Source organism: Squalius cephalus, assembly GCF_949319135.1.
Source record: "Squalius cephalus genome assembly, chromosome: 15".
In the NCBI taxonomy this organism is placed as follows: Eukaryota; Metazoa; Chordata; class Actinopteri; order Cypriniformes; family Leuciscidae; genus Squalius; species Squalius cephalus.
This window is the reverse complement of record NC_137136.1, coordinates 5209802-5232500: the sequence shown is the minus strand read 5'-3', so window position 1 is coordinate 5232500 and position 22699 is coordinate 5209802. Positions and strand designations below refer to the sequence as shown.

The 22699-nt window shown below is 35.9% G+C and overlaps 1 protein-coding gene across 5 annotated transcripts in view; it reads left to right on the top strand.

Moving 5' to 3' along the window:
- Window positions 1–22699, top strand: part of thsd7ab (thrombospondin, type I, domain containing 7Ab) — a 117333-nt gene that overhangs the window by 84575 nt on the left and 10059 nt on the right. For all 5 annotated transcript variants that reach the window (XR_013823713.1, XR_013823714.1, XR_013823715.1 and 2 more), the window contains 9 exons: window positions 2220–2414; window positions 2941–3204; window positions 12742–12926; window positions 14907–15040; window positions 15129–15282; window positions 16425–16566; window positions 18365–18480; window positions 19674–19791; window positions 21469–21614. Coding sequence is in view for 2 of the 5 variants with exons in the window: in XM_079894865.1 (XP_079750991.1) it covers window positions 2220–2414; window positions 2941–3204; window positions 12742–12926; window positions 14907–15040; window positions 15129–15282; window positions 16425–16566; window positions 18365–18480; window positions 19674–19791; window positions 21469–21614 (1454 nt within the window). In the remaining 3 variants the exon portion in view is untranslated. The remainder of the gene's footprint in view (window positions 1–2219; window positions 2415–2940; window positions 3205–12741; window positions 12927–14906; window positions 15041–15128; window positions 15283–16424; window positions 16567–18364; window positions 18481–19673; window positions 19792–21468; window positions 21615–22699) is intronic.

Sequence of the window (22699 nt, the reverse complement as noted above, 5' to 3'; positions counted from 1 at the left end):
TTTCAGATATTGTCTTATTGGACACCCCAAAACTTTATAATTATTTTTTAAATCATGTATTGTAAATTAGAAAGCATATATTATATTCAGTAAATATTATATACATTTATTAGAAATTTTAAGTTCTACATTAAATATATATGGTTTTTAGTAGTGTGTCAATGGGAAATTAACTAGATTAATCACACATTTTTACTGTAATTAATTGCAAAGTCTTTAATATATTTTTATAATGTAATCATTTCACAGTTAATCTCCAAATTAATGTAGAAACAACATAAAGACTTAATTTTAATGGCATCTTTTTATGAATGAAGGCCAGTATCACCAATAGTAATACAGCAACTGGTGTTTATGAAATTTATTTATTTAAGCATTAATTATAGCCATTCAGCATTACAGTGTAATTGAAAGCTTTCTTTTTTCTTTTTCTTTGTACATTTGTTAGCCTTCAAAAAATATAACAACTTTTAATTTAAGTTAACTTAAAGAATCCTCACATAAACCCATAATAAATGTCATATTTACCTGTGTCAATATACAGAAATTGAATAAAGTTATCAAGCAGTCTGCTCTGCATAAATTGTAAATTAAATCTAGATTAATCCTTATTAAAGCTACATAAGTTCTTTAGCCAAGAGCAGTGAGTTGTTTTCTCTGTTCCCTTTGTTCTTTGATTAAAGGAGAACTCCGGTCAATTTTAACATTGAGCTCATTTTTTTTGTACATTTGGAGTGCTGTCAATACAGAGAACAACGACAAAAATCGGTGTTGCCTACACCGAGTTATTCTATTTTTAAAATTTGCACCCTGTTGACTTCAATGGGGCAAGTACTAAACCTGCTTTTAGCCTCTTAACATCCTTGATGTGTCATTACAAGTGCACAGAAAATGTGAGTGATTCCTTCTGAGTGAACACGAGTGAGTCTGACTGCAGTAGATGTGAAAGAAATGTATAAAAATGATGTTATTTAAGCCAGCGCAAATACCTTTGTTTACATCCTGTTCTTCGGTTGAAGTCCAAAGTAGTCGATTGCCGAGTTCACGCGCGTGATCATAGGTATTAAACCTATGCGTGTGAACTCTGCAATCGACTACTTTGGACTTCAACCGAAAAACAGGATGTAAACAAAGGTATTTGCGCTGGCTTAAATAACATCATTTTTATACATTTCTTTCACATCTACTGCAGTCAGACTCACTCGTGTTCACTCAGAAGGAATCACTCACATTTTCTGTGCACTTGTAATGACACATCAAGGATGTTAAGAGGCTAAAAGCAGGTTTAGTACTTGCCCCATTGAAGTCAACAGGGTGCAAATTTTAAAAATAGAATAACTCGGTGTAGGCAACACCGATTTTTGTCGTTGTTCTCTGTATTGACAGCACTCCAAATGTACAAAAAAATGAGCTCAATGTTAAAATTGACCGGAGTTCTCCTTTAACTGTACTGACAGACAGCATTATTGGCTGCTGTCACTTTAAGAGCAGTCGCTGCCGAACATGACGCGGATCTCACACGCGCTTCATTCTCTCACAACTTTAATTTAAGTTTAGCTCATTTAAGACTGCTCTTATGAGGATACTCGACAAAACGGACAGTTCAGTTGCATAATTGTGTGTGTTATTGTTCGTTCAAGCGTCTTTCTGTGCGTCGTGTGTCACAGAGACAAGACATTCACAGACAGCGCATTCTCTTTTGTCGCGCTTGAATGGTTTAAAAGCATTTGCATGAATAAGATCTTATTAGCATTATCATATAGCCTAATGTAACGCTAGTTAAAGAATGACAGAAAAAACGGATGCTGCGTTTATTGCGTTAACCCATTAATGTTGAAAACACTAGTTTTTAGTTATGCTCTGAAATAATTTTTCAGATATTGCTATAAAGTCTTATTGGATCCTAATAAGTATAATTGGGGAACAACTGGGGAAAAGTGATTGAATTATATAAAAACTACAGAAATATAATGCATAATTTAAACTGGTTTCTGATCAAAGTGAACCGCATGACTCTCTCTCTCTCTCTCTCTCTCTCTCTCTCTCTCTCTCTCTCTCTCTCTCTCTCTCTCTCTCTCTCTCTCTCTCTGTTCTATAAATAAGCATCTTCTGTTCACCTGCACCTTTTCTCTCAGCGTCTGGTGCTGTGCCACATCCTCTCTGTAATCAGCAGGCGTCTCACCGCTGTGTGTGTGTGTGTGTGTGTGTGTGATCTGCAGCTATCTCATGTAGGCAGCTGGATGGGACAGTGGCTGATGTTGTGCAGTGTCTGAAGTTTGCCAGCAGCATGCCTGTTATGAGCCAGCCCTGCCTGTTACCGTGCAGAGACGACTGCCAGCTCACCAACTGGTCCAAGTTCTCTCCTTGCAGCTCGGACTGTGTAGGGGTTCGTACGCGGAGGAGAGCTCTCGTGGGTAATTAGGACATATGCATCATTAACACTGTGGTTTGAACTCAGGAGGTATTACTGTATCATTAGTTTCCATGAGCAAATCACTGAACCAGAGATAGCATAAATGCTAAATGACTTCTAGCTCAGGGGATTATCCTCATTATGGTCCAAAAATATTTTCATGTATTTCTAGGACTGGGTAATGCAAAGAAAAGACAATATATGACATTTTACAATATTCAATATTCTGCTTTTATTTAATAAAAAATTCAATAATACATTTAATTTGGTAAAACTCACAAATACATCATGAATATTGGATATATCACCCAGTTGTTATACTGTAAATTAACAGTCCTGCATGCTTTAGCTTCATATCATGTCTAAAAAACATGGTAATACCGTTGTGCTTTTTGTAAGAAAGCAGCTGAGAGACACGATGAGTCTGGCTGCTGGCAGCAGGTTTAGAGTTGACCTCAGTGTTCATGACTCATTCATTAGTGTGCTTAATTAATGCCGTAATCAACACTTACTTCCTCTGATTTCAGGAAAAAGCAAGAAGAAGGATAAGTGTAAGAACAGCCAGATGTACCCTCTGAGCGAGACTCAGTACTGCCCCTGTGACAAATACAACGCTCAGCCAGTGGGTAACTGGTCTGACTGCATCTTGCCCGAGGGCCGAGTGGAAAGCGCTCTGGGCATGAAGGTACAGGGAGACATTAAGGAGTGCGGGCAGGGCTACCGGTACCAGGCCATGGTGTGCTACGACCAGGATAACAGGCTTGTGGAGACGTCACGCTGTAACAGTCATGGTAAGAAGTTCATCATGTAACTCTTACCATAGAGCCGACGTCATGACAAGCATTAGAACGTAATTATAGTTAGCCAAATTTGCCAAGTAACCTTCCTAGTCTGCGCTAAACTAATTTATATTCATTAGCCAAGACAAGCCATGGTAAAAAATCCCATCCTGTGAAGAATTGACTCTTAAGTCCTTGCAGACTAGTCACGCCCCCCACAGATTTATGAGCCAAGTGGATTTTTAAACATTGTCTTTAAAAATGTCGTTGAAAAATTAAAAGTTTATTATGAATAATTATTATTCATTTTGTTTTATCTTATTTTATTTAATTTCTTTTTAATTTATTACCAGCCAGTCTAAATACTGTTACTGTTTTTATGGACTTTTAGTTACACTGCATCCCAATTCGCCTACATATACTATGCCCTAAAAGTATGTACTGTTTTTGTGAAGAAAAAGTACATACTTCTGAATGTGTTGCAGAACAGTAGGCAAGTTACCGCTCTGTCTCTTAGTTACATGCATCAGGTCACTGTTTAAACTGCCCTGTCAATCATCTGGTCACAGTTAAAATCCTCCACATTCAATTTAATTTAATTTCCTACTGTATACCCTCTGTTCAGTTTAGTTCTTGTCTGGGGTCTTCAAGGTTAAGGTTGGATTGTGTTGCTTCTGTTTTCTTCTTCTGTGTCTTCATGTGCCAGAGTGTTTTGTTTGGTTTATTTAGTTTAATAAAGTTTGGCTGCTGCTAATGGATCCTCTACTTGCTTCCTTGTGGAACCAACCTGTGACAAATATAGTGTTTTTTTATGTTTTAAAGCTGATCATATAAGTGCTTGAAGCATTTAAAACTGAAGCTTTAGCAATTATTTGATTTATTTATTTAATTTTAATAAAAATAAGCTACTTTGATAGCCTGGCTAACGTCAGACCAAGTCTCTTTGAGACTTGGTCTGGGAACTACGTGTGCATTTTCTCGTATTTGAGGCGTGGTTTACGAATGCCCAGAGCCGTTTATTGGGCGCTATGAATGTCTATCAAATGCGCCTGTACGTAGCTCATAGCCAATCGCTTCAAATATACCAGATGACGTATGTAGAGTGAGAGAAATTCGACGAGGAAAAAGACGATGGGTCAAAGATTTATTTGTACACGATGGCGTTTAGCGAATATTACCGTTTGTGCAAGATAAACATGAGGGTAGAAGGTAACGTCGAGTCTGATATAAACAAACTGCTTCGGTGTCGTCATCGTCTTGCTGCTCCCTCCCCGTTCTGTGATTGGTTCCCTTTTTCAGGGGAAAATTTGTTCCATGGTGTCCAGACTGCCTAGCAGCGTGAATAGAATCGCGCTGCGAGCAAGGCAGTATGGGGAAACCCAGGCTACTACTTTGAAGAATTTTAATTAAATAGATTTGCACGGCCATGGAAAACCCTGCCAAAATAGAATTATTATTTTTATGCCTGGAGGTTATTGAAATGGAAAAGAAAAACATCTATTCAAATGGAAACAAATAAAATATTAAAAGTGATGCTTTAAACCAGGGTTCACCAATCTCGGTCCTGGAGGGCCGCTGTCCTGCAGAGTTTAGCTCCAACCAGCTCCAACACACCTGTTTGAAAGTTTCTAGTATGCCTAGTGAGACCTTGATTAGCTGGTTCAGGTGTGTTTAATTGGGGTTGGAGCTAAACTCTGAAGGACAGCGGCCCTCCAGGACCGAGATTGGTGAACCCTGCTTTAAACTGTTCTATTTTAAAGTGCCGGATGTCGGCGCCGATAGCCTCGTGGGCAAGTGCGCCAACATGTAGCGCCGTTGTGCTTCGGGAGACATGCGTTCGAGTCCCGGCTCGTGGACCTTTCCTGATTGCCTCTCTCTCTCTCTCTCTCTCTCTCTCTCTCTCTCTCTCTCTCTCTCTCTCTCTCTCTCTCTCTCTCTCTCTCTCTCTCCCCCCCCCACCTCACTTCCTGTCTAGTTACTGTCCTATCCTAATAAAAGGCAAAAACACCAAAAAAAAAATCGAATAAAAGTTTTCATTCATTCATTTATTAAAAAAAACCCTATCATTTATGTCTAAATTTGGTGAGTCCAATCAAGTCGTACCTACAACATATGATTTGCTTTATACTGAAAATCTACTCATCTTCAATTCAAGTCAAATTGAGTCTGGCTTATAACAGCCCACTTAGGAACAGGGTAGTTTTATGTTTTATGCAGTTTAGGGGCAGGTCAATCACACCTCCATTTGACCGTGTGTTGTTTCATCCCTGTTAATTCGTCATTGTCTATAACTTCCTCTCTCTAGTGACCTTTCTTCTGCTCTGTCTTTAACTGATCTCCTCTGTTAGTGAAGCTTTTGGTGCATTGCTCACTTAATCTTGTTATTTGTATGACGAGCAGGCTGGTAAGAGCTCCAGGCGCCGCTCGGTTGGTTCTGCCCTCTGTCTGAGTGGCTGTTTCGCCCGGCTGATCTCCAGGTATAAATCTCTGCCCTCATTAAAGACCGCATGCTGTCCGCGGGACTGGGCCTAATCAGAGCTGACTTTAACCACTGACAGATACTCTCGCTTTTGCAGCATACGGTCCACGGCCCACGTGGGGATGGGAATTGAGAACGGTTTCTCATTTAGGACTGAATCCTTTTATCTTTTTCTTTTTTCATGCACAAATGATTTTCATGACATCAGGGTCATAAATAAACACTGCAATATAAATAATATTAAAACAAAAAATTATATATATATATATATATATATATATATATATATATATATATATATATATATACTGTGCATTTTCTAATTATTTTATATATTTATATATTTTTTTTTTATTTTTTTATTATTTATATTTGTAATATACATATTTTTATATTGTATTTATAATATAATTATACACATTTTTATATTTATACATTTATTATATATATTTATCATTTGAATTTTTATATATTTATTCTTTATATAGAAATAAAGAATAAATGTAAATATTTATATAAATGATTATATGTAAAAATCTGTAAAATCTTAAAAATGAGCTATGGTGACTACATAAAGTTGCCAGTTAACTGTTAACTTTAGTAGAAAATGCAATATTATACATGGTTTAATTTGAACTCTAATAATGACCCTAATTTTAGTTACGATTAAACAGAAATCATCTAGTAAAGAAAATCTGTTGCAATTTATGATGCTACATGAGCTATTTAAATAGTGATGCTTGACTGGGCAAACATCGATAATAAATACTGATGATAATGATGATTTGTAGGTTGATCAGCAGCCCACGTTTTAAAACTGTGAAATGAGAGTTGTCAAATGATAATGAAGTAAGAGTTGCCATGAGCTTAAAATAATCCTGGCAAAAGGCTCAAATGTTGTATTATTCAGTTACTTCCTCTACTTTATTTCCCATGAGTTCAAAGACTTGAGAATTGAACTCCACAACTGATTTAAGTCAAATTATTTGCCAGAAAACATCAATGCATCACGAATGCCCTCCCGGGGACATTTCACCACTTCATGGGCTTTATGGATCTCCATGCGGCGTCTCTTAAAGCTCCCCGGAGTGGTGATGTCATCAGCAAATCCCTCATCATCTTTCTTTATCTTTTTTCCTCAATCCCATTACTCTCTGTCAAAATCTTTGTTCCAAAACCCAGTGAGCTTCTACGTAGGCTGCATTGTAAAGTATCGCCAAAGGCAGCATCGCATATATCCTTCACGGAAAAGACAATCCTATATTGAATTGCGACAGCCTCGGTGAAAAAAATCCAATATGTTGATGAAACAATTGGATGTTGATTCTAAATATAGTGATGTAATTCAGGAAATTCTGATACAAATACTGACAAATACTTATAAAGATAATGAAATCCAATTAAAAATTGACTACTTTACCCAATATGTGTTTGTGCACAGTTAAGAGACTGTCTTAGAAGGCAGCTCAGAAGGTTTTGGAGCGGAGCCATTCGCTCGCTCTCACTGGGTTAATCACTACAGTTCCTCTTAATAGAGGGTTCTGTCTTACATGCTGCCTTAGGCTACTAAAGAAATCCTTAAATACTCTCATATCTCTTCTCTAAAAAAGGGCTAAACATAAATGCATGTTTATTTCTGAATGTTTTTTTGAACGCAACAGATACAGCAGTTCTGCATAGTATTTACTTCCGCTCATACATACACTACCGTTCAAAATTTGGAGTCTGTAAATTTTTGTTTGTTTGTTTTTACAGAAATGAACACTTATAGAGCAAGTATTTACAGTATAGACATTTATAATGTAATTCTATTTCAAATAAACAGTTATTTTGTACTTTAAAATTATCATAGTTTCCACAAAAATATTAAGCAGTGAACTGTTTTCAACATTGATGATGATAATAAGAAATGTTTCTTGAGCAGTAAATCAGCATATTAGAATGATTTCTGAAGGATCATGTGACACTGAAGACTGGAGTAATGATGCTGAAAATTCAGCTTTGCATCACAGGAATAAATTACATTTTAAAATGTATTCACATAGAAAACTGTTATTTTAAATTGTAATAATATTTTACAATATTACCGTTTCTGTTTTTTTTTTTTTTTTTTATCAAATAAATGTTGAGCATAAGAACCTTCTTTCAAAAGCATAAAAAAATCGTACTTAACCAATCCCAAACTTTTATACGGTCCTGAAATTGATCAGGATTGAAATGTTAATATGTTTTTAACATGAATGTTTAATGTTGTATTTACAAGCTTCAAAAACTATTGCATTTGTGATGGGATTCTGATGCTCATGCTTTGCCCTTAACAGCCTGATTCTAGGAGTAGTTCTCTTAAAAAATAAACATAGTCATCATGCCGTTACACTTATTATTTACTGTCAAGCCCAAAAACATAGTTTCTTTCCATGCAATTAAAGCATACAGCATGACTAGAGCATAAAGCTAGTCCATGCTGTATGATTTGTGTGCTATATTGTGTGTTCAGGAACAGACAGATTTTGAACTAATCCTTAAAGCTTTCAGAGTAAGAAACTGTGAAACTAACTTGTTTTTCTTTGATGACTCACCCTTTGGTTCGTGTGTTTGGTCCAGAGTCGGGATGTGGATTGTTTTGAAGGAATGAGGTCACTACGGGCACAACAGAATAACACGAGGACTGCCATGTTTGGTGAAGGCCAGTGGCGTCCTGCCACCTCTGAACTGGCTGTAGGGACAGAGAGCGTTGCATGTTGGGTCGAGTGGTCAGCGAACAGCCAGCGGAGGCTTGTTTTCTCCTCCTAGAGGGCGTTTACTCTGTGTTAGCTGTGGAACAGGATTGACGTGTCTTAACACTGAGGGCCAGAGGAGATGGGAGAGCTGTTTTATACAGATGCATTGTGACTGTACAGGGTATTTGGGGTCGCTGCGGTATCTCCCCCCTCAGGATCCGGCTCTCTTCCTGCCCGTCACGGCCATGTCAAATCCTGGTTAATCTTTCGAGGGAGAAAAGACTGAAACTCACCCTTGACCTCTCTGATTAATTGCTTTGATTTTTCAATCAGAAGCCCCACTACAGTAGGTGAATGTTTCACGAGATGTGGCAAGTTTTGAATGTCAGGTAGAGGTGACATTGTTCTAGTTTTTTCAAGTATTCAGATAATTTATGGTCTCAAGAATTTGAGTGAATCTCATGAAACATGTCAGGATAATGTCTTCATAACTGCCTTAATTCTACGTGGCATTGATTAAACAAGGTGCTGAAAGCATTCTTTAGAAATGTTGGCCCATATTGATAGGATAGCATCTTGCAGTTGATGGAGATTTGTGGGATGCACATCCAGGGCACGAAGCTCCCGTTCCACCACATTCCAAAGAAGTCAGTCAAAGTTGCTCTTCTATCAGCTTGAATCAGTCGGCCCATTCTCCTCTGACCTCTAGCATCAACAAGGCATTTTCGCCCACAGGACTGCCGCATACTAGATGTTTTTTCCTTTTCACACCATTCTTTGTAAACCCTAGAAATGGTTGTGCGTGAAAATCCCAGTAACTGAGCAGATTGTGAAATACTCAGACCGGCCCGTCTGGCACCAACAACCATGCCTTGCTCAAAATTGCTTAAATCACCTTTCTTTCCCATTCTGACATTCAGTTTGGAGTTCAGGAGATTGTCTTGACCAGGACCACACCCCTAAATGCATTGAAGCAACTGCCATGTGATTGGTTGATTAGATAATTGCATTAATGAGAAATTGAACAGGTGTTCCTAATAATCCTTTAGGTGAGTGTGTGTGTGTATATATATATATATATATATATATATATATATATATATATATATTAGGACTGTCAAACGATTAATCGCGATTAATCACATCCAAAATAAAAGTTTGTGTTTACATAATATATGTGTGTGTATGGAGTATAATTATTTTCTATATATAAATACACACACATGCATATATATTTAAGAAAAATGTGTTATTTATATATAAAATATTTATATATAATCTAAATTATATATAATATAAATATATATACACAGTATATACATGCAAATATTTCTTAAAGCTACACTGTGTAACTTTTTTAGTTGATTCTTAGCAAAAAACACTTAGTTCTTTCAAAAATATATGTGCTCATTAATGTATATTTACTTCTTTCAAGTAATAAAGTATTCTCTTAAGTTTATAATCTGCCATTGAAAGTACATACGGGTGAGGGGTTCGAATGCCGGTCGCCATGTTGCCCCTCCATCTTGAAACTACATTAGCCAAAGAGGGACATGCCTGTAAATTCAAGCTTCGCCTTTTGCGTTTTTCACTCAGTGACACCGTGACGAATGCGAGGGGGAGATTACTCGCGAGCTCGCGAGTGCCGGCAGATTTGAAAGATAGTGTGGTGTGTGTGTGTGCGTGCGTGCGTGCGTGTGTGCGTACTCACATTTGAAAGAGAATTAAAACGTCAACGCGACAGACAAATCAGCAAGACCAAAGTCAATATTGGAGTAACTTTTCCCAGATGGAAAGAGCTCATGAGGAGAAAAGATTTTAAAACGGACGCTGAAGTTGCCTGCTTTCTTCTCGGCAGGTAATCCAGCCTATTTGTGTAAATTCAAAGTTTTATAGTTGCTTGTCTAACCATAGCGTGGTTGTGCATAACGCCAGAACGACCTCTAGTATAACTTCATCCTCGCGTCAATGGTGAAAAAGTATTGTTTACCTTGTAACATAAATCTGTGCTGCGACGGATCACAGGTAATGAATAGTTTTAAAGGCGCAATTTTTTAAGCTATATAAAAAAAAGGACACTGTAAATTTTTGTTATTTTTAATTGCTTTTACTTTGTACACATTGTAACGTTAGCCTAATCTGATTATGCTGGGATAGCCGATTTCACGGGTGACGTTTACCTCCTGACATCTGTCCTGTAGTTTTATTCATTTTAGACGTATTGTTTATTATTGTCATGGACGAAGTGATAACTGGAAGCCATGTTAATCTTGGAATAATACGGCCACCGTAGGAGTGAAAACGCCCTCGGAATTGAGAGGAACAGAAACTAATATTCACTGGGTAGTCATATACAATTTCACCGCTAGATGGGGGTAAAAATCACACAGTGTAGCTTTAAATATATACATGCATGTGTGTGTATTTATATATAGAAAATAATTATACACTGTACACACACATATATTATGTAAAAACAAACTTTTATTTTGGATGCGATTAATCGCGATTAATCGTTTGACAGCCCTTATTATATATATATATAGGCTAATAGTTTGTATTAAATTGCATTTAATATATACGTTATTAAATTTAATTGTCTATTCATATGTTTGAACAATTTTATTTAAATAAAATAAAAATTTACTTTTATTTGTAGATGTTCTTGACAAAATATGAAAATCCATTATGTAATTTTATATAATATTTTTTATTATAATATTGTCAATTAAATAATTTGATTTCTATAGACAACTTTTTTTCCCATTTGATTTCACAATGAATATTTTCTTTTGTGAATTTGCAAGATTCTTTTCTAACATTGAGTCTCCTCATTAAATTGGTCTGAATCATTATACGGATTCCATCATTAGCACAGTAGCTGCACACAGTTGCATGCAGAGTCCAAAAAAAGAACACTCACCAAGTGCCAAATGCTTGTAATATTGGTTTTGGCAAGGAATAAAACAAATAAAACTGGCCAGTTGGTTGCTTTAGGAAACAAATACAAGGTTGAAAACCGTCAGTCAGAGTTTTTCTTTTATTTTCGTATCAAAACAAGCAGTGTTAAGCATTGTCAGTGTTACACACACCACACTCAGCACCTGAGGGGAAAAATTCAATTATTTTTGAGATAGGTGGCAACTGGCAAGTGACAAAATGACCTGTTTGCTGCAAAAAAGAAAACAACTTAAAGGGTTAGTTCACCCAAAAATGGAAACTGTCATTAATTACTCACCCTCATGTTGTTCCAAACCTGTAAGACTTTCGTTCATCATACAAAGCGCCTGAGTCTCTTCAGAAAATTTGGGCTAAACCGCTCAATTCATTTGGATTCGTTTTACGATCTCTTTATGAACTTTCTGAAGAGTCAAAGTGGTAGTTGGAGGGACAGAAAGCTCTCAGATTTTATCAAAAAGATCTTCATTTGTGTTCTGAAGATGACCAAAAGTGAAATGGGTTTGGAATGAGATATGAGAGAATTTACATTTTTAGGTGAACTATCCCTTTAACCCTGTGCTTAAAGATTCAGCACGTCATGTGAGCTGAGGTTAATAATCTCGGTGTGTGTTGTGCATTGATATGGTGAACATATGTTTGACATCATAGTTGTTTTCATCGTGTTTGTGAATAACTGGTACGCTTTACTGACCAATCAGCTTCCAGAACCATCAGTTTTATAATGTATTATTTACCACAGTATTTTGGAAGCAGCAATTTCTACATTTGACTTTGTTCTTAGCCAAGTGTTGGCTGCTCTTAAAAGGCTTCTGTGAAGGATATGGTGTCCAGGGACGTGTGTGTGTGTGTGTGTGTGTGTGTGTGTGTGTGTGTGTGTGTGTGTGTGTGTGTGTGTGTGTGTGTGTGTGAGGCCTGCAGTATGTATTTGGGAAAGGCTGATCCTCTTGAGCCAAATGAGTAGGCAGTTCACACGGCTCGAGCAAACAGCAGTAATAATAAAAATGTATAAGCATATTACATTTCTCTGACCCTGCAGCAAACTCTCCACAAAAATACTGCATCTCAAAACATGCCTATTTATACCAATTACTTTTGAACTTTTTATGCACCTCATAATGTTTTCTGCAAGGTACAAGCTTGCTTTTAATTTTTTATTTTTTTTATTTTTAATGTTCAATCAGCAAGCCTGTTAAACTTGTTATTGCCCTGCAGGAAAATCCAGTTAAAAACCAGCATCTGATGGTGGTTTGTTTTGCATGCTTTCTTGATAGTTATTTATAGGCATCATTAGTTGGGAAGAAAAACTGGAAGAGGCCATCTGAATAACATGTCATTTATTTATTTTTTGATATACTGTAAGTTTTGACCATGCATGCTGGGTTTTTTCAGGGTACATAGAGGAGGCCTGCATCGTCCCTTGCCCTTCTGATTGTAAACTCAGCGAATGGTCCAACTGGTCGCGCTGCAGCAAATCCTGTGGCAGTGGGGTCAAAGTTCGCTCAAAATGGCTCAGAGAAAAGCCTTACAATGGAGGAAGACCCTGCCCAAAACTGGACCACCTTAACCAGGTAAACGTCACCCTTCCTTATGCATAGAGGAAAGAATTGTAAAGCACTTTGTTTTATGTCTTATACAATGAGTACCTTGTTTTTTCTGCTCCAACACCGAGTGAGCGGCCTACACATACAGTACAAATAGTTCGATACAATTACAGTTACACATTACAATCTCACAATCAAGTTAAAAGTATTGCTTTACTCCCTAAAAAAAGTAACAGTTACTTGTCAGTCAATAGTGGGAAAACAAAGTAACTTGTGTTGCTCATTTAAAAAAGTAACTCCGATATTTTGTTGTAAATTTAAAAGTAATGCATTACTTGTTACTTGAACTTAAAAGTAATCTGATTACATTACTCGCATTGCTTGTAATGCGTTACACCCAACACTGCTCGCAATTACAATAGAATTCGGTGTTAGTATTTTGCTAACATAAAGCAATGCTCTACAAATTCAAATATTATGTTCAATAGTACAGTTTTACTTGGATTAAACAATTGTATTGCTACATTTTTGATGTTGAATAAATTGTAAGTGTACTTAAAATCATTTATCATGCCTTTTCACCCCATTTTGGATGGATGTTGCTTAGATAGTGTGTGTGTATTGAAATGCATTATGGGATTGTAAAAGGACACGTGAAGTGCTGCCTTGCAATTTGGCCAAAAGAAGGTATCTTAGCAGGCAGGCATGCTGATTATTCATCCCTTAAGGCATAGGAGCGCACCTATGATATCTTAAAATACTGCCTACATAGGCAGTTGACTGGAGCATAGTTCAAAAGTTTCCCTCAACTTCTAGAATTTTTGGCTGAAAATTACACGCTTAAGATGCAAAAAAAAAATGGTTCACAAGTGAATCTCAAATTATTCAGAAATACTTGCCTTTCATCTGAATTTTTTTACTGAGATTTGCTAGAAATAGATCACACAACATCAAAGCCTTTTTGAGATGTTTCTCCTGACAAATATCTGTATATATTTGGATTCCGTATAATTTAATGAGATTTAATACTCTCCTTTTATTAATAAACAGATTATCAGGTTGGTTAAAGGTCATGTGGTTTTACCTGATCTTCTACATGTACTTTGTCACTGTGAAATCAGAATTGAACCCATTTATTTCTGGTCTTGCTAACTGTGTTTTTTATGTTTAGTTTGGGCAATGCTGTTTCTTAAAAAGAACAAATAAGCAAGTGCAATCTTAACTGAGCATGATGTTTTATGGTGCTTTGGTCTGTAGATGCAGATGTTCTAATGACATTTTTCTCTAACTCTCCAATAATGCTGCTCGGCCACAGGCACAGGTAAAAACACTTCCTTCTCTTCATTGGAATTTCTTCCAGAGTTGGTTTTAATTGTTGTGTTTTTCTATGAATAGGGTTCACTTTGGTGTGCAATTGCTATTTTTAAAACATTACAGATGTCTCACCTTAGAGATATAACTGGCACACTCAAAACAATGTTATTATTCTGACATAATCTGATAAATTCATATTGTGGTGGGTTATTTATGTATGTATGTATTTATATATTTATTTAAAATAATTAATTTTCTGTTTTTAATTTCATTAATGTGTATTTATTTATTTATTAATTACAATATTTTTCATTTAATAGTCTGCTGTTTCATTTTTATTTATTATTTAAATACATTTTAATTGATGTATTTTTGTGTATTCAATTTTATTTTTTATTTTATTGTGTTTTTTTCTAGAAAAAAATGTAATCACAGAAATCAAGCCTTTAAACTGCCTTTGTCCCTATTCATATTAATTATTCATATTAATTTTAATACATTTATATTAAATAGAAAATAAAACAGATAATATTTAGTCTGACCTTGCACTGAACATTTCTTTTTCACACGGATCAGATTTTGTACTGCTTTTTATGAAAAATTCCTGGTGTTAAAATCCGAGCTCAGTTAGAATAGTTGGATGTGATTAGTTTAGTGGGATTGATGCTGTTATGAGTGGTTGGTGGGCTCATGTTTCAGGTCTATGAGGTGGTCCCGTGCGTCAGTGACTGCAGTCAGTATATTTGGGTTGCTGAACCCTGGAGCGTGTGGAAAGTAAGTAACGTGGATCTGAAGGAGAACTGTGGCGAGGGCGTGCAGACAAGAAGAGTCAGGTGAGATGTATTTTCCTCCTATTTATTATACTGTTACTCCATCCACAATACCCTGGTCATACTGTGCTCATCTTTGATGGTCTTGCAGGTGTATGTTGAACACAGTGGACGGTCCCAGTGATGGGGTGGAAGACTATCTGTGTGATCCAGAGGAGATGCCTCAGGGAACGAGGGAGAGCCGACTGCCCTGCCCGGAGGACTGTGTGCTGTCCGACTGGAGTCCCTGGACCCCATGTGACGTGGTCAGGATTATCGCTAATCCATTTAAACCCTAGGGAGGGTTGCAGATAGGCACTGATTTGATCACTGTAAAATCTCAGTTCTTCTGCCGGATTTTAGTCTCCTACTTCTCCTTTAAAAACCCTATTAACGTCACGTTTTTAAAGGAGATCTCATATATATATATATATATATACAGTGCTATGCATAAGTTTAGACACCCATGCTAAAGTTGACTAAAAAGAGGAATAAAAAATCATCTTTTGGAAATTGAACTTAATGCCTTAATTAAAAAAATACACCAATTTTCTTTGTGAATGAATAATGTATCATAAATAAATAAATGTTCTTCCTTAAAATACAGGGTGCATAAGTTTGGACACCCCTATGTTAAATTCCCATAGAGGCAGGCAGATTTTTATTTTTAAAGGCCAGTTACTTCATGGATCCAGGATACTATGCATCCTGATAAAGTTCCCTTGGCCTTTGGAAATAAAATAGCCCCATATCATCACATAACCTTCACCATACTGTACCTAGAGATTGGCATGGAGTACTTTCCATAAGATCATCGCTCAATGCAAATCAAACTAGCTTTTAGGCTAACTGAAATAAAACCATGCCAATCTCTAGGTATGGTGAAGTTAATTCCAAAGGCCAAGGGAACTTTATCAGGATGCATAGTATCCTGGATCCATGAAGTAACTGGCCTTTAAAAATAAAAATCTGCCTGCCTCTATGGGAATTTAACATAGGGGTGTCCAAACTTATGCACATTAGATAATTTCAATTAAATTCCAAAAAAATTAATAGTTTTAGTGTAAAACTGTTTTGTGTCAATTTTAATTATCATAAGCATCTGAGACATGTCTAAGTTCATGCCTTGATGAAACATAACTGAGAAATTTCTTAAATCTCCTAAGAAACATCTGTGCAATACCATTTTTGGGTTATGCCAACAGGGATATAATTTTATCCTCGGATTAAATGACCTCAGTGAGAGCCAGCAGACACTGAGGCATAAAAAATCAAAGCAGGTCATTAAGATGCACTTGTTAAACAGTAAATGAACAGCTTGAGGAGAAATATGAGAGAATTATGAGCTCACTAAAGTGAATGAACTGCAGTGTGTAAAAGACAACCCTGTTTTATCGGCCTCTTAAAGCCGTGTTCTGGAAGAGGAGATCGAGAGAGGACAGCGTTTGCCCTGCGTCTGCCTAAAGAAGGAGAGGACTGTCCGGTTAGCATGCAGACCGAGCCCTGCCTCCTGAACCGCAACTGCTTTCACTACAGTTACAACATCACCGGTGAGTGTACAAAATGACAGCTTTCCCAACTATGGCTGAATGATTTGTGGAAAAAATCTAATTGGGATTCTTCTGAGAAATATTGCAATTGTGGTTTGCTGTGCTTGTTTGTAGTGCTGTACATTTTGGCCATATAAAATAATAAGAATAATTATTATAAATGTTATTTTTACTAAAAAAATAAATAAAAAATTACTAAAAACTAGTGCTGTGAATCGATTAAAAAATTAACTTAATCACACTTTTTATGTAATAAATCGCACCTAACATTAAAGTTTTTTTATATATGTATATTTTTATATTGTAATAATTTCACATTTAATCTCCAAATGAATGTAGAAACAACATAAAGACTATAGCCTACATATTAAATATTTGAAGGCCAGTATCACCGATACCAATACTGCTACTGATGTCTCTATTAAATTGATTTTTTTTCTTTCTCAATTTTAGCCATTAATTATCGGCATTCAGCATTACATTATAATTGAAATCTATCCATTTTAACATTTATTTAAAAAATAAACTTTAAAAAATATAACAACTTTTAATTAAGGGAACTTAAAACAATCTTCACATACAAACCCATTACAATAAGTCACATTTAGCTCGGTCCTTCAATATATAATGGCTCAGTGTTTTCTATTGGCCCAGTCAGACTGGTTCAGATTTTTACTTGCATTTGCAGGAATAAGAGCTTGATCATATATTGTAACGCTAGCTAAAGGATGATGGGAAAAAACGAACACTGCGTTATTGCTTTAAATATTTTTAATGTATTAGACTGAAAAAAAATGTATCACATTTGTTAACATGTTAATTTTGACAGCCCTACCAAAAACAAAATAAGAAATTTTACTATTTTAGCATTTCACTGTAATATAAAAAATAGACTATTTATTCAAATATAATAGTTTAATTGTGAAACTGTAAAATTACAATACTAATATTAATGGCTGTCTTAAATTCTTAATTTTCAAACGTTAAACCAAAAGCTTCTCTTTTGTTTACAACAGACCGTTTATAATCACTTCTCATTACAAGTATGGGAAGATGGTTGGTGCATGTTGTGTTCCCAAAAGCACGTTAAAGAAACCTAAACTCGAGCAGATGCAGTGATGGAGTTTGTGTAAAGCAGCATTTACTGTGAATCGAGCCAGCGGATAACAAGCTGCTCACGTGTAAGAACGCAGTGACTCTCAAACACGCAGCGCATATATTTATTTCTTTATTTAAATCACAGCCTTTGTTATTTGTTAATCGTACTAAGCCATTTATTTAGCTTAATCATGCAGTCCTATTCCCAACACATCCCTTCTGCTAAGCCTGAATATAAAAACACACTTTACCTTTAAGTCATTTTGGTTTGCCAGATGTAACATCCATGATCCATTGAAGGCATAATGGATAAATTCTATATTTTTTCCTCATATATTGTATCCTGTCTTTCTCTGAAGTGCATCACAGTACTGCAATACAATTCTTGTTGACTTTAAAAAAAATGTCCTGCACTGTGGCTAGTCCTTCTAGTCTGGTTATTACCCACAAAGCACTATTCTCTTATTGATTTGAGTCACATGAATGAGTCATTCAAGAGTTTGGATCATTACTGGAACTGCTTCTTCCATCTGCTCACAATCGCCCTCCTAGAGCGTCAAAGCAAAGCGCTGTGGTAGTTTCAGTTTATAGAGATGAAACTGTCCTCAAACCATCCGCTCTGGAGGACTCAAGCCACCTCTGACCTAGACATGTAGTTTAATGAGAACCCGCAGGCTGATATCTGTGTGTGTTCCCTTAGACTGGAGCACATGCCAATTAAGTGCCAACGCTGTGTGTGGAATCGGTCTCAAGACGAGGATGCTGGACTGCGTTAGAAGTGATGGCAAATCTGTTGACTTGAAGTACTGCGAAGAGGTTTGTGCATTTGTTTACAGACCTTTTAACCTTCTGTATATTCAGGGCCTAGAAAATATAACTAGAGCTTCTTTTCCAGATGGAAATAGTGTTCAATTATTTCGTGGGATTCACGCTGTGATTCTGTGAATATTAAATGCTGCATCAGCGCAGCTTTGCCATTCTCATGACACTCAAAGTGTGTCTAATGTTATATTTAAAGTGTGTGTGTGTGTGTGTGTGTGTGTGTGTGTGTGTGTGTGTGTGTGTGTGTGTGCGTGTGTGTGCGTGTGCGCGTGTGTGCGTGTGTGTGCGTGTGCGTGCGCGCGCGCGTGTGTCAAAAATACACTAAAACATATGAAATATTATTACAATTTAATATAACTGTTTTCTATTTAAATATATTTTGAAATGCAATTTATCCCTGTGATGCAAAGCTGAATTTTCAGCATCATTACTCCAGTCTTCAGTGTCACATGATCCTTCAAAAATCATTCTAATATGCTGATTTGCTGCTCAAGAAACATTCATTATTATCAATGTTGAAAACAGTTAGCTTAATGTAGTTGTGGAAACATTTATTTGAAATGGAAATGTTTTGTAACATTATAAATGTCTTTACTGTCACTTGATTAATTTAATGCATCCTTGCTGAAGAAAAGTATTCATTTATTTAAAAAAGACCCCAAATTTGTCAACGACAGTGTATTCCTCAGATGTATGCCTAAGCAAATTCCACTAAAAATGAGATAGTCCCTAAATCTACTCTTCTAGAATGATGATGTGATGAGCCAGTGGAAAAGAAACAAGGTTATTTTGTGCCATTTTAAATTGTAGGTTAATGTGAAAAGCGATGGCAAAAGATCAGTTAAAATCCGACAGCTCTGGTCACTTTAATTGGACCCCGTGGGCGATAATTCATATGCACAGCATATTAACCCTGTAACCCAGTTTTCAACCAGCCCACTTTGTATCAGGGTTAAAACTTCTCAAATGTAAAACTCAAATACCCATAGTAAAGAAAAAAACACAAATGAGATCTGAGACCTCTTTAATATCTCATTTGTTTCTACTTTTAACTGAAGTGTGATAAACATAGAGCAATGGGCACTTTTGATCAAGTCTTCTGCTTCTCAGATGTTTCTCTGTTGGAATAAGAGGTGACCTTTTTTCATGAATGCTAAAGAAACAGTCTGTCTTATTTTCTTCCACAGCTGCGCTTAGAGAAGAAATGGCAGATGAATGCTTCCTGCACAGTGGAGTGTCCAATCAACTGCCAGCTCTCTGATTGGTCGGTGTGGTCAGACTGTTCCCAGACCTGTGGCCTTGAAGGTAAAGACAAAGAATGGACAAATGCATGACTCTTTACTGCTCCATTAAATGTGTTTTTAATTGATGTCATACAATACCATTCAAAAGTTTGCGGTCAGTTCATTTGATTAAAAAAATACAGTAAAAAAAATGTTATATTGTGAAATATTATAACAATAACTGTTTTTTATAATGCAATTTAAACCATAGCTGAATTTCTGAATTTCAGAAATCATTCTTATTTAAACATTTCTTCTTATTAACAATGTTTAAAACGGTTCTAATTCTTAATATTTTTGTGGAAACTGATGCATTTTCAGGATTCTTTGATGAAAAGGAAGTTGAAAAGAAAAGCATTTATTTGAAATAGAAATTTTTACATTTTGATTAGTTTAATGCACCCTTACTGAATAAAAGTATTAATCTGTTATAAAAAAAAAAATCTTACCAATCCCTTTTGAATAATAGTGGACAGTATATTAGTCTCAGCCCAATGATATGCATATTGCACACTCATTTGGAAAACATGTGAAAATAAGAAATCTAATTTCCTGACTGAAATGTTACTTCATTGTAAAGAGAAATCGAATGCAATGGCTTTGCTTGCGTCATGCTCAGCTGTTTGTGACTAGGTATGCATGTAGGCTGTTTAACTGTGCATGCAAAGAAAGAACAAAAAGATAGCATTTGAGAAGGGAGCTAGAACTCTGAAATACGAGATTAAATGATGGACTGTTCAAAGGAGAAAAAAAGATGGAAGCAGCTCTAGACAGAAAATGACAGTCGGCCTGCCAAACACTTCCAAGATAAGGTAGAGAAAGAAGAGCGAGAAAGAAGGCGGCGCATTGTGCGAGGTTTTATGCTAAACACGTGTGGGATGAGCTAGCGAGTTATCTGAGACAGCCGCGTCTTGAGCTGGAAACTGAAAGATGGGTGTGTGTGTGTGTGTGCATGCGTGTGTATGTAGAGATTTTTGTATGCGGGCAGCTCATGAAATCTGTCAAAAACAGGTTCAGGTCATATTTTATTCCAAAATCAAAGTTTTTGACTTTATTTTCATTGTCATAATGTACACTACTGTTCAAAAGTTTGGGTCAGTGTTTTATTTATTTATTTATTTATTCATTTATTTTTTGAAAAAAAAAAAAAAACTTTTATTCAGCAAATATGCATTAAATTGATAAAATATGACAGTAAATACATTTATAATGTTACAAAAGTTTTCTACTTCAAATAAACACTGTTCTTTTCAGTGTTTTAAATCAGCATATTAGAATGATTTCTGAAGGGTCATGTGACTGAAGACTGGAGTAATGATGCTGAAAAACCAGCTTTGCATCACAAAAATAAATGACATTTTAAAATATATTACAATAGAAAACAGTTATTTTAAATTGCAATAATATTTCACATTTTAAAATGAATAAATGCAGCCTTGGGTGAGCATAAGTGACTTTTCAAAAACATCCAAATATCTTACTGACCTTAAACCTTTGCTCAGTAGTGTAATAAAAAATCTCTTATAATATATAATTATAAAGTATTGATAAATACATTATATTAAAAAAAAACACATTTCCATTTTTTACACTAATTCAGAACAATCATTTTTGGGGTGAACTATTCCTTTAAATGATCTTGTTCTCTGTGGAAGTGAAGCTCAAACTCATTTGTCTGTCGTGTGTCTCGATACTTCAGGGAAGATGTGGCGGAGGCGAGCGGTGGTTCAGGCGTCTCAGGGGGACGGCAGGCCGTGTTCGTCTCAGATGGAGCAGTGGAAGCCCTGTCCTGTGCGACCCTGCTACAGATGGCAGTACGGCCCGTGGTCAGAGTGCCGTGTTGAGGTCTCTCATTTCATCTTTTTCCATTGCATTCTCTTATAGATCGAATGGCTCAATGTAAATTTACAGATCAGAGTTCATCAAACTTGAACTTAAGCACTGCAAGAAGAAACTTCTTCACAGAAATGCAAGCACATTAAAAGAAGTCTTTCGGCTCAAGTTCAAGTTTGGTGAACTTGGACTTTTGAAGGTTCTAGGTCAAGTTTATTTTTCACAATCAATGTTTTTCAGTTTTTGTCACTGGAAATGTTTTCAAAAGACATGTCAAACTATCCACACTAAGGTGCACAACAGTACAATCTATGAAATCGACTATAAGTACACTACCTTTCAAACGTTTGGGGCCAAATGTTTTAATATTTTATTATGCTTATGCTCTCCAAGGCTGCTTTTATTTGTATATATTTACTGTCAAAACGGTAAAATTGACTCAGGCAGAAATCATGTTCATGGATGAGCTAATGTATTAAAGTTTTTGCTATGAGACACTTGTTGCACATTGTAGTTAGCTAGATTGATATTATAATAAATGAATAAAAGCTGGATGAGTGTTGCTCAATGTTAAATGACTTGTGTTGCTGGATGAATTGTGTTGCAATATTAAAGTGTCTGTGGTGTTTCCACTGGAAATCGAGGGTAAGGCGGATATGACGTCATTGTTTTAGTGTTTTTGGGATTTTTGAATCCAAAAATCTTACATATTGTGCCTTTAACAAACTTTTTTTATATTTGAATTTTTTTATATATATTTCTGTGATGGCAAAGCTGCATTTTGATCGCATGATCCTTGAGAAATCATTCTAATATGCTGATTTGCTGCTTAAGAAACAAGTATTATTATTATTATTATCAGTGTTGCTAAATCTTTTTGGAAACCGTGATACATTTTTTGGGGGGGAATCTTTAATGAATAGACAGTTCAACAGAACATTTATTTAAAATGAAAATCTTTTGTAACAGTATAAATGTCTTTAGTGTTCTTTTTGAACTATTTAATGCATCATTGCTGAATAAAATTGAAATACCTCAGCATTTTCATATGTGTAAAATAAGCTTGTGGAAACAAATTGAAGTTTATAATCTAATCT